Raw genomic sequence first — 13,029 nt, 5'->3', positions numbered from 1 at the left:
CAGCTCTGAGCACACTTAGCTGACGCCCAGTGGTAGAATATCGTTACTACGCACAAGCGCTCCTCAGTACATGCATTCGTTCCAACGCGGAAATAAAGACACTGGCGCGTGTTCTGTATGACCCCCGTAATTCATTATAGTTCATTGTGAAATAGCAACAGTAGTGTAATTATGGTCAAAACCCTATAAATAGCATTTGGAATAATAGATCTTTCTCTCAGAATGAATGCAGCATGGTTTATATAGCGTTATCGGAATATACGGGGTGTACTGGGTGTACTGGCTCCGCGTAGCTCAACTCGTTATTATTTTGCGCACAGACCGCAGAAACACGGGAACGTTTTGATTATATTTAAAAGGCTTTACGTTAAACGAAACAAGTGGAATTTCGAAGCTGTACGCAGAATACAAGTCATATGAACACCCACGATATAGTGTTCTTCCCCCTTTTTACTGTATAAGAAAGAATAAAAAAACGCATTGCAATGACACCAGGGTGTATGTGTATTACAAAACCCTTGCAATAATGTGTCTTAAATGAATGAAAAGCATACATGCTCTGGACACAGAGCATATCATGTGGGTGAAATGACTTGTATTATGCTTACAGGATTCCACGTATTTAGTTTTACAATGTCAAAGCCTTTTAATGTAAATCAAAACGTTCCCGTATTTCTGCAATCTATGTGCAAAATAATAACGAGTTGAGTTCTAACAAAGAACATATTACATGCTGGTATGCTGATAGAGTAAACTATTATATGAATATGATATGATATAAGGTATACACTAGTCCGTCGCATACATTTACATTTACATTTAGTCATTTAGCTGACGCTTTTATCCAAAGCGACTTACAAGTTCTGTACGACAAGCCATCAGGAAGGGCACAACTCTATCAGCTGAGCAACAATGTTCATCAAAGTGTTGAGTGCTACAGTGTAGGTTAGTTTATTAGGACAAGTGCATGACAGTACGGTTAGTTAGGGTTAGATTTTTTTTTATTGTTTTTTTTTTAATTCAGATAATGGTTGAAGAAGTGCGTCTTTAGTCGACGGCGAAAGATTGGACGTGATTCGGCTGTCCTAACTGGGGTGGGTAGTTCATTCCACCATTGTGGGGCAAGGACTGAGAATAGGCGACTTCTCTTTGATGACCCTCCCGGAGCTTGGATAGGAGTAGGTCTGAGGCGGCCAGAAGATGCAGAGCGTAGGGGTCTTGAGGGTGTGTAGTTAGAGACCATTGACCGGAGGTAGGCGGGAGCGGTTCCCTTTGCCGCACGGTATGCTAGGTCGAGGGCCTTGAAGCGGATTCGTGCAGCAATGGGGAGCCAGTGCAGGTCCCTAAGAAGTGGGGTGACATGGGCCGACTTCGGTAGGTTTGAGATCAGGCGGGCCGCTGCGTTCTGAATGAGTTGAAGAGGCTTAGTGGCAGTGGCCGGGAGGCCAGCGAGCAGTGCATTGCAGTAGTCGAGGCGGGAGATGACTGTTGATTGGACGAGGAGTTGGGTGGCTTCTTTTGTCAGGAAGGGGCGGATCCTTCTGACGTTGCTCAGGAGGAATCGCAGGTTCTGGTCGTCGCTGCGATGTGAGCAGAGAAGTTCAACTGGTCGTCGAGGACAACACCAAGGTTCTTGGCGGTCGGGGACGCAGTCACAGCTGCATTCTCGACTGTGATTGAAAGGTCGGTTAGGGGGGAGGATTTGGCCGGCAGGTGGAGCAATTCTGTTTTGCTTAGGTTCAGTTTGAGGTGGTTGGACGTCATCCAGGCTGAGATGTCGGACAGACAGGCCGAGATCCGCTCAGAGACGTGGATATCTGAGGGAGGGAAGGAGAGGAAGAGTTGAGTATCGTCGGCATAACAATGGTAGGAGAGGCCATGAGACGTGATAATGTTACCCAGTGATTTAGTGTAGAGGGAGAAGAGAAGGGGTCCTAAAACCGAGCCCTGGGGGACACCCGTCCGCAGGGGGCGGGTGGCCGACAGGGTCCCTCTCCATGACACTTGGTAGGAGCGGTCATTGAGGTATGATGACAGCCATGTCAGCGCAGAGCCAGCCACTCCCATTCCTGCGAGGGCCGCAAGGAGGATCTGGTGGTTGACTGTGTCGAAGGCTGCAGATAGATCTAGGAGAATCAGGACAGAGGAGAGGCCTGGTATGCGCAAGTTACTGTTGCATAATGTAGGCTATGGCTGCTATTATATGTAATCCATATAGGCTACCTAATAGTATATGATTTTTAGAGGCATCTATTTTGTTGTCGGTAATACCGACAACAAAATAGATGCCTCTAAAAATCATATAGCCAATCGAACACAACTAATAAAGGCATTCATATTACAGCACGGTTATAATGACACACAACCAACGCCAAACAGTGGTCAACGAACGGTCTTTATTAGTATTTTGAGCTGTCCAGGCAGAATTGCAGCAATGGTCTTAGGGAGCCGTTGATATCTGACATCACCGTTTACAAGTCCGCCTTTTATTTATCCCATAACACGCGATAGTGTCTTCTTGGTTCGACAGCAGTGAACAATCTCCGTGAAGTTTCTCAGAGTTCCGCTCGGGTCAGTCCATTATTTCACATCCCATGGGGGGTGTTTCCTCACTTTCATGACCATATATGGATAATCATGCACGAGCATTGACGGTAGAACAAAGTGGTATTCATCAACACGGAGGAGCATAGGACCTGTGTACGCACGGTTGATGAATCCCGATTCTTCTGTGCGTACACTGATTCTACATTCTGTGCTTACGTGTGGAAATAGAACATGTTCTACGTCCACGTTGATGAATGAGGGCCCTGGACTCTATGGCTCCTTGGTTTTATCCACGTTGAGAGAGAGACAGGTTATTCTCCTGGTCGGCGATCTGTCTCCTGTCGGAGATCAGGCCTGCAACATTATGAACTGCATTTATAATGGACTGCATTTATGTAGCGTTTTACAATTTATTCCTATAGACCCATGTCCGGCAGCATGGCTACATGAGTAGAGCTTTGGACTCATGATCGGAAGATTACCGGTTCGAGCCACGGTCAAGGCCGTTGTCGGAATGTGGTGTTGTTGTCCAGCAGGGAGCACTCTGTCCTCTGGACTTGTCAGTAACAATGCCCCTGTTACAGTGATAGGGACACCGTACAGCTGCGAGTGCCGTCCTTAGGATGAGACGCTAAAACGAGGTCCTGACTGAATTTGGTCATTAAAGAACTCAGGGCGCCTAACACAAAGAGTAGGGGGTTCTCCGATGTTCCTGGCCAAATTCCCAATCAGGTCTCTGACATCAAGGCCACCTAATCATCCCTCCCCACTTAATTGGCTGATATCAATCCCTGTCTCCTGAGCCATTCAGCCATTGTGTAGCGTGTTGTGTGCCTGTGTAGCCCAAGGTTGAGTGCTATCAGTGGTGGTGAAGGAGGCAATTTCCACCCTACATTGTGGGGAGTGCTTTGAGTGTCTAGAAAAGCGCTATATAAATGTAATGATCATTCATTCATTCACGGCGGACGCAACCATGCAAGGTGCCAACCTGGTCATCGGGAGCAGTTAGGGGTTAAGTGTCTTGCTCAAGGACACTTCGACACGCTGCCGGGAGGAGCGGGAATTGAACCGGATCTGAACACGAACGATCCTGTTCTCCTCGCAACTTCCGCTACGGTCACACTGTAAAAACAAGGCATGGTCTTGTTCTTGGCCTGGGGAATGTGTGAGTGAGTGAATGAATAAGTGAATGAATAAGTGAGTGTGTGTGTGTGTGTATGTGTGTGTGTGTGTGTGTGTGTGCGCGTTACAAACGCACGCACGCATGCACACACTTACAGCGATAAAGGTTCCGTTACTTCAGTTTTGATTGTAAACAGAGCTAGATGGGGGGGGGGGAGTTGAGAGGTCAGAGGGGTGTCCTGTTGTTTTCATTCTGAGACTCACAAAAACAGCCTTTTAGAAGCTTCCAAACTCCTACACACACACACACACACACACACACACACACATGCTTACAGCGATAAAGGTTCAACCATGCCTCCAAGGCGCAGTAAGAAGGTTATGTATTTCTTCAAAAGAAGACAGCGGTTGTCAATACAATACAGCGCACTGCACTTTGGCTCAAAGCCTTATATTGACACAGTGGGGTAAGCTGTGTTAAAGTCTCTGTTTGTCATGTTTCCATTTTGTTTCTGTTTGACATTGCCAGAGTTGCACCCCACGCTGGAAGCTGTGCGTCAGTGATACAGACAGTGCCCTGGGCTTTGCTCTGGGAGCGCTGTTTGTGAAAGCCACCTTCGCTGAGGACAGCAAGGCCATTGTAAGTGTTTCCAGGTATTGCAGCCCACGCACTGTTAACTGTACCTGGTCCGAGTGACAACACGCCTCTGAGGGAGATCCCGACTAGCTTTTCCCTTATCTGTCCTTTCAGGCAGAAGATATGGTCTCGGAGATCAAGTGGGCCTTTGAGGACAGCCTGAAGTATGTGGGCTGGATGGACCCAGAGACTAAAAAAGCAGCCAAAGAAAAGGTGGGAGGGAGATGTTGCTTTGAACATTTTAGCCCCAATTTGTTTTTCCACCACTGCTTTTAGAGTCACATTATCATTATGAGAACCACTGTGGCAGCGCCATCTGGTGTGGTAACATGTTTCACAATGTATCGTCTCTTTACAGGCAGATGCCATTTATAACATGGTTGGATATCCACAATTCATCATGAATGCTGCGAAGCTTGACAAGGTGTTCAATGAGGTAGACATACGTTTAGATAATTGCACTGGTATATATCTTGTGTCATTTCTTACACTGCGGTTGATGTCACTCACGTCAATGATGGAACATGTTCACCTACCTCCCTCCTCCCCCTTTCTTCTCTCTATCTCTCCCTCTGGTTCTCACTCTCCCTTTCTCTTTTTCCTTCTCTCTCTTTCCTTCTCTCCCTTATTTATTGTTGTCCTTGTATACTATTGCTACTGTAATTTTGTATTTTATTTACTTGTATGCATGTACATAACCTTGTTTCTGTTACAGCCTCCCACCCCCCCCCCCCCCTTCCCTCAAAAAGCCTTTGCTTTTTGATCAGGCTGCTTTTGTACATACAAATTTGTTCTTAATTGCTTGCCTGGGTAAATAAAGGTTAAATAAATAAAATATAATTCAAATGAAAAACATGTATACTATTTCAGTGGAATTGTGTTGCTAGGGAGCAGCTTGGACTGCAGTTGATTTCCTGTCATTAACTGACTGCACGAAATCAAATGTAAATCCATTTAGAATGTTTATGTTGTGAAGTCGAAACCTTGAACTGGATTCTTCCCTAATGGGACTCCTCTCTCTCTCTCTCTCTCTCTCTCTCTCTCTCTCTCTCTCTCTCTCTCTTTTAGTTTGAGGTGGTGTCGGACCTTTATTTCCAAAATGTGATGCAGTACTACAACTTCTCAGCCAGAGTGACTGCAGACCAGCTGAGGAAAACTCCCAACAGGAACCAGTGAGTGTGTCTCTCTGTGCCCCTGCTGTCTCACACCACCACCGCTATCCCTCTCTTCAGAGTCAGTCATATGGCCTGACAGGGACAAATTCCCTTTCTGCTGACTCAACGGGAATACTGCTGCCATCCAGGATCGTTCCCCGGCAACCGACTTCCCTCAGCCGAACTGATCCTTGTCTCTAATTAGGCTACGGTGGGACAGACCGTCAGGGTTCCCAGGCCCTCTGAACCGGGGCTGTCCAATTTGGGATCCCCTGATATGGAAATGGGGCCCACTAGGAAACCCAAAATGACACAAAACAACTGATTATTTTTAAAAGAAAACTATTTGCAATGGACTAGGGGGAATGTTATACACAGTAGAGCTGTAACTGACAAACTATTTTGATACTTTGATTAATTGGATAAAACAAAAAAGCGACATTGTATGCAAAAAATGTCTTGTACAATACTATTTCAAACAGCTTGCAAAAGGACAGTTGTAAAATAAAAAGCAAATGTAAATGTATTTAAATAAAAAAATATAGTTTGAAAGCAAAAAAGCAAAAACACACAAAAAGCAAAAACAAAAAAGTCTTCAATTTGAAAGGAGCTTAACAGTTTAAATGATAATAATAATAAAAAAAATAAAACGTTGCTTTGCTATACATCAAATGGCTTCAACAACCGGCAATGGAGGGGCATTATAACAGAGACCCGAATAATCTATTATAAAAATTATTGGAAACTATTCACCACGGTCATTTGACAGTAACTATCTTCCGTTGAAGATGCAAAAAAGAATAATTTTTTTCATGAATACGTTCACGCGTTATCACGTGGTGAATATAAGTATAATTTCGGAATGATCCGGGCTAATTCCTGGAAGGGCGGCTACAGGGCGCAACGTGAATTCTACTAAAACCATTGGCGTTTCGTCCCTGGACCCGCTACTATTTCCAAATCAAATCTATATCATAGGTATTATGTTTCATCATGAATGCATGAAGGGGGGGGGTCGTTTCTGATTATTTGATTGCCAGTAACGCCATTCGTTATTACCACAACACACACCGATCAGGGGGATGGGTATGATAACCTTGCACGATCAAGCTGAAATTGGTGTCAGATTGTCCTTAACTATCGTCTGTGGTATTCCAAAAAGAATATTCCAATTATTTGATCGCCATCTGGTCCATCCTATGTCCATCTGGTCCACGACATAACCCACCACAACATATGGATCGGGGTCCCGAAAACGATTCAATGCGATCGGGTGAAGCCCTAGGTTTCCCATTACTAGAAAAGTCCGTCCGGAGCAGTTTAAACGTAGCACCTGGTCTGGAACAGGGTTTACTGCACTCTCTATACTGCTTACTAGCAGGATCTGGCCGGTACTGCACCTTCGGAGTCCCAGTATGCCTTTTAACGGCAACATACAAGTCCCTGACATTGAATAGGATATTAAAATCGAAAAAAGGGAAAACGATCCAAAAATGTATACGTTTTTGGCCGTTAACCGTTGGCGCCCAATAACGTATATATACGTGGTTGGCCGCGAAAGTGTTAATACAGTAAATATCAGCAGCCTACAACGGGAAATATCCACAATTATTTCTAGTAAAGTTCTGACCTCAATATGAGGTTATTGTCAACAACAACAAAAATTGAAATACGTGGTACATGTGGTCATCCTGGCAACAGAAGAGAGTCAGTAGTCTGCGCTTGTGATGATCCTGATCTCAGCCTGGTGGCTTTGTGTTGCGTGAATGAACGACATACCACACATGCTGCACACTGCACTCATAAGCCTGTAGAAAAACCATGCTGCGTAGACTCTAGGTCCTCTGTGTCATAGGTAAATGAGGTGGAAGACACCTTTTTAATAGAGTAAACATAGAAACCACATAACAAGAGGAGTGGAATATCGTACCTACCCGCTAAGAAGTGGAGACACTACTGCCATATTCCAGCTTTCATGGCTTTGTGTGGTGTCCTTTGTTTTGCAGGTGGAGCATGACCCCTCCAACAGTGAACGCATATTACAATCCTACCAAGAATGAGATGGTTCTGCCAGCAGGAATTCTCCAGGCTCCGTTCTACAGCCGTACCTGGCCTAAGTATGTTTCCACTTCTACGGAGTCTTTTTCCACTTCCTTTCCGCTGCATTGTTTCTGGCATTTCACCCCAAGTTAACCCTTTCACTACCACATTACAGAAGGTTAACCGTCTGTAGTGTGGTAGTGAAAGGGTTAACCTTTTGTAGTGTGGTAGTGAAAGGGTTACCTTTCTGTATCGTCGCAGTGAAAGGGTTAACCATTTGGTAGTGTGGTAGTGAAAGGGTTAACGCTCCTGTAGCTCAGTGAGTACAGCACGGCATCAACACTGCCAGAGTAAGGAGTCCCATTCAGGAAACCCATCTTATACTGTGATGCACTTTGGACAAAAGGTGCCCGTCCACCAAATGGCACGTTATGTTAATGAATGTTGTTTAGAATGTAATTCATCACCCCCCCTTTATGATCTCAACCCCCCACATTTTCTGATGGATCAAAGTGTTGTATTTGTGAATATAGTGAAATGTTATGTTATGTTACATTTTCCCCCCCAGAGCGCTTAATTTTGGTGGAATTGGTGTAGTGATGGGACATGAGCTAACCCATGCTTTTGACGACCAAGGTTGGTTAAAAGAAAAAGAAAAAGACCTTCTTAATGTCTCTTTACTATGTACCCTACTACTATGCTACTACTACTATTATTATACTACTACTTATCATGCTAATATGTCTATACTACTATGCACTCAGAGTGTAACACTCAAGCTCGTTACTATTTGACGAACAATTCCACTGACCCTTAGCTGCCAGAGAGGTACCTCTCATGCTGACTTGTTGTTCACAATTTGTTAGTCGCTTTGGATGTTTGACTAAATGTAAATGTAATGTTCATGTTTGTTTACTTATTTATTTATTTATTTGTATTTTTTTCCCACAGAATTGCAAAGCACGTTGCTCATATGACATGATAATGATTGAACGTGACTTTAATCAGAGGGTTTAGTAACATGTTGTTGTTGTTTTTTCCCCTTGTGTGTATGTTTGTTTATTTGAAAGGGAGGGAATACGACAAAGATGGCAACCTGAGGTCCTGGTGGAAGAACTCGTCGGTGGAGGCCTTTAAGAAGCAGACGCAGTGTATGGTGGAACAGTACAATAACTACAGCATTAACAAGGAGCCCCTGAACGGGAAACACACGTTGGGGGAGAATATTGCTGACAATGGTGGACTCAAGGCTGCCTACAAGGTCTGATGTTAGATAAGGAGCTATGATTATCCTAGCACACTATATGTGTATGTGGTAGCTGGGTGTTGTTATTGTTGTTTTATTAGCTTTTTCATATGAGGAGAAAAAAAAACATTGTCTATTTATGAATAAAAACTAAAAACATAATTTTATAGAAAGTCATAGCATTTACCATTGTGTTCCCAACCATAGTGTGCGATCCAATATGAACAAGTTCTGGGAAATTACTCAGATCTGACATTGACCTGTTGCGTTACTTCCACTTGTTAGGTCTATTGTGGGTCATGTCAGTAATCTGTTGGTGGGAAAAGGGCCTGGAAAGGCAACAGGTGGCTCTGGGTGCCCTGGTCAGGTTACTCCTTCACCACTCACACATTCTTTCCATCTAATGAAAAAGTCATAGGTTATGGAGCAGACGAGCACATCGTATGGCAGGAAAGCGGCCGGCCCGAGGCCTAGTGGATCAGCTAGGAGAGAATAATACTGTGGAAGAGCTAAATGGAACTTTTCCCACTTTTCCACGGGAAGTAACTTTTGGATATTTTGTTACTTTTGAAGGCTTATGTGAACTGGATCAAGAAGAATGGAGAAGAGGCCACACTGCCCTCCCTGGGGATGACTAATCATCAGTTGTTTTTTGTTGGATTTGCCCAGGTTCGTCTCTTTCCTCTAAATGTATCTTCCAGGACCTAATTTATCAAACAAAATACATGGGGCGGTCAGGTGGCGTAGCGGAGATTGTGCTCGTCACCAATGCAAGAGGCTGCGGTCTCGACTCCCGGAGAGTCAGCATTGCCTTGGCTTGGGCTGATCGCTATACTAACTCGTTTGGCTGAGTTAGGGGGAGGGAAGCCGTGAGTGGGTCCTGGGCGTTGTGGACAGCGACCCCTACAGTTCGGTCGGGGCGCCTGCACAGCGAGGGTAGGATCTGGAGAAAGGTAGTGTGACCTTCCACACGTTACACTCTCCCGGTGAGAATCTGCGCTGCCAGGCTGGCTGCCGGCTGCCGGCTGGCTGCACATGTAGGGGGGGGGGGGGTGGGGGTACGCAACAACCAGGAAGGGAATTGGCATAACGACTAACAGTGGGATGGGAGAAAAATCGGAAAAAAGGAGGGGGAAAAAGATAATAATAAAAAAAAAAAACATGCAACTTTTAACAGAGAGTTTTTTAGACATGCACCATCAAACTCATTATATCCCCAAACAAGCGTCAGGATATTATAGATTCACCCTGAGCCGCCACCGCCACCACAGATCTTTTTATGTTAACGAGATAACTCAAAGAGCTTTCATTGTAACCTTTTCAAATTCGTGGTGCACATTTATGACCCCTAGAGGAGGAACCCTGTTGATTTTGGTGACCCCATGTCCTTTCCTCTAGCGCCACCATCAGTCCAAACTTTTAATGTTTAAATAAGTGAATCTCAAATAGCTTTCATTAGAATAATTTATCATTTGCTGTGCACATTCATGACACCTAGAGGTAGAAAGCCTATTGGTTTTGGTGACTCCATGATCTTTCCTCTAGCGCCGCCATCAGGCCAAACATTAATATCCTACTTTTGAAGGCGATAACTGAAATAGCTTTCATTCCAATCTTTTCAGATTTGCAGTGCAGATTAATGACCCCTAGATGAACTCTATTGATTTTGGTGACCCCATGATCTGTCCTCATGCTTTCTCCCATTCCCCAATTTAGTCATTATGCCAATTCCCTCCTGGTCGTTGCAGAATTATATTCTAGTGAATCCTTGGAAACAGATGGCATTCATGTTTTGTGTATTTTAAGTAAATTGTGGCACAGTATTAGACCAACTTTAAACCATTTACACATGCAGAATTATTAACAAATGAGAACCATTTTCTATTGTGGCGAAACATAAAGATTGCGGAGCATTTCTGTGCCCTCTCATAACTGCTCATGTCTGGATGAATAATTTCAGTATACAACGTGAATTAGTTCTCTTTTCACTTCCTTACTTTGTCTCCCTTCGTTGTTGCAGGTATGGTGCTCCGTTAGGACTCCCGAAAGTTCACACGAGGGAGTGATCACAGATCCTCACAGTCCGTCGAGGTTCAGAGTCATCGGCACCATCTCCAATTCACACGAATTCTCAAAGCACTTTGGCTGCAAGGTAGATGCCCCCATGAACCCCAAACACAAGTGCGAGCTTTGGTGATGCCTCAACGCACAGGACACCTCTTTGACAGGTGGTGGTCAAATGGATGGGGGGGGGGGCTACAAAACAGGTGGTAGTGATAAGAAAAAGTCTCCCAGGATTGGAGAACACTGGTCTCTAAAGCCACTGAAAGCCCAACTGCCTTACCACTCAGCGCTTCTCAGGTTGCCCGCCAGGACAAAACCGTGCCTCATGTGAGCTGATGCTGGAAGTTGAGCTCCACCCGGCTTCAGAAAGACGGATGGTTTAGAAAAGCCCCCCCAACTTATTGAACTCTGAAATTCCCCTTCATGTTTTATAGGTGGAACAATTTTAACACTGGAAACCAACAGAATGGTTACAAAAATGAGGGGGAACCACTCTCATCAAATGTTGTATCAAATGTTGTGAGCTGCCTTATGCCTATTCTACGACACTGACTAATGTGTTTTCTTTTTTTCTTCTCCTCACTTTTCACTTTGTATCCACGATAAACCATTTAATCTGGGGTCATGTGCCACATGCCTACAGTATATGACCATGCATGGGACAATCTACTATAGTTGTGTCTTGAGAAGATAGAAAATACAAAGGACATAATGGGAATCATCAAAGCCATAATATATTTTCCAATGAGTCATCAGATAAAGCTGACACTTGTTATGCACTCAGTTCTACAGCATACAGTATCTATGAAGACAAGAATGCAATTTTGTGTTGAATGTGAGCTTAGTATTCGGCCACAGTCCACTATATAATGCAGTATGTAATGACGTGTTCCTTGTATCAAAATATATTAAAAATATATTTTTGTAATCTAGAAGCAAGACAGGTTGAACTACAGTGCTGTAATGTTACATTGCTGTCATTTAAATTTCCATGATGTAAAATTGAGGTAAGTGAGCAAAATTATGAAGGATAGTATGTACTTAAGCGTAAGAAAAACATTCAAGGATAAAAACACCATTGGTAAAGTTCACATGCAATGTATTCAAACCCGTGATTTATCTGTTGGATACCTCTTTTATTGTTAATAATTTTTTCTCGTGAATTATTTTGTATAATAAAACCTTCCCCAAAATGATCCCTTCTCTGTGTAATACATACATGTGCTCAAGGTTTTCACTTGACAAGGTAGGATGAGGTAGAAAATATAGGGATGTAATTTGTGCCTTGCGTGCAGTGAGTAAATTAAACACACCGTGTTGTGCATACAGACATGCGACTTCACAAGAGAATCAAAAGATTATAATAAAACTCGCCATGCATTCAAAAATATGGACACTAGATGTCGCTAAACACACATGAATCCAAGCTGTTGTGATGCAGACTTGTGAGGACGGCTCTGTCTGATATCACAGACCTCGAACCTGATTCTAGCCTGTAACTAACTGTCGCTGAAATAATTATGCATGCATGGGTTATGTGGTTTGATGTTTATTTTTAATTTGATACACTAACGATAAACTAGCCAATACATGTTTCACATGTTAATAAGTACACACCACTCCACAAATTCATTCACCTATTGATTAATTGATATTTGTATTAACAGATTGCAGAATGGGTACAATACCGTACAGCTCAATACACACAATTGTTAAGGTGATGCAGACCAGAGAAAGACTTTCGTCTTGTTTACATCAGGGTCCCCCATTTTCAATTAATTGTAACATATGACATACATGACATACAGATAGACAGTACTGCTACATCTAGACATTTATGACACCAGATCTACAAATACAGTACTGTTTGTGATACAAAAAGAGTCTAAAAAAGAGAGTATACTATATACATTTGAGGGGGAAGAAACTGTACATTGGAGGAGGTTGGGTAGGTGGGGTGGGGGGGGGGGGGGGGGGTAGGTAGGGTGGGGAACTAACTGTACATTATTTGGAGGTGGTTGGGTGGGGATGGCTATGGCTATTTATCCATCATGAAAACAGAAAAATAATCATAAATCACTCATCTTTATTACAGTGATTCTTGAAGTGTGGTCTGGTGACCGCCAGGGGTCCTAGAAGGGGTTCCAGGGGGTCCCCAGCAAAATAGGGAATATTAATTAATTTCACTAACATGAATTAATTCCGCTAATATCTTCTTC

At 43.6% G+C, this 13,029-nt stretch overlaps 1 protein-coding gene across 3 annotated transcripts in view; it reads left to right on the top strand.

Moving 5' to 3' along the window:
• ece1 (endothelin converting enzyme 1) overlaps positions 1–12,006 on the top strand; it is a 41,901-nt gene extending 29,895 nt beyond the window's left edge. For all 3 annotated transcript variants that reach the window (XM_084316550.1, XM_084316551.1, XM_084316549.1), the window contains 9 exons: positions 4,199–4,309; positions 4,421–4,519; positions 4,665–4,742; positions 5,375–5,478; positions 7,467–7,577; positions 8,069–8,136; positions 8,571–8,761; positions 9,320–9,415; positions 10,767–12,006. In XM_084316550.1, the coding sequence (XP_084172676.1) occupies positions 4,199–4,309; positions 4,421–4,519; positions 4,665–4,742; positions 5,375–5,478; positions 7,467–7,577; positions 8,069–8,136; positions 8,571–8,761; positions 9,320–9,415; positions 10,767–10,943 (1,035 nt within the window). In that variant the 3' untranslated portion in view covers positions 10,944–12,006. The remainder of the gene's footprint in view (positions 1–4,198; positions 4,310–4,420; positions 4,520–4,664; positions 4,743–5,374; positions 5,479–7,466; positions 7,578–8,068; positions 8,137–8,570; positions 8,762–9,319; positions 9,416–10,766) is intronic.
• The last annotated feature ends 1,023 nt before the right edge of the window (positions 12,007–13,029 follow it).

This window comes from Notolepis coatsorum (genome assembly GCF_963971535.1).
Source record: "Notolepis coatsorum genome assembly, chromosome: 6".
In the NCBI taxonomy this organism is placed as follows: domain Eukaryota; kingdom Metazoa; phylum Chordata; class Actinopteri; order Aulopiformes; family Paralepididae; genus Notolepis; species Notolepis coatsorum.
The sequence above is the reverse complement of the archived record's forward strand: the minus strand, read 5'-3'. Positions and strand labels throughout refer to the sequence as shown.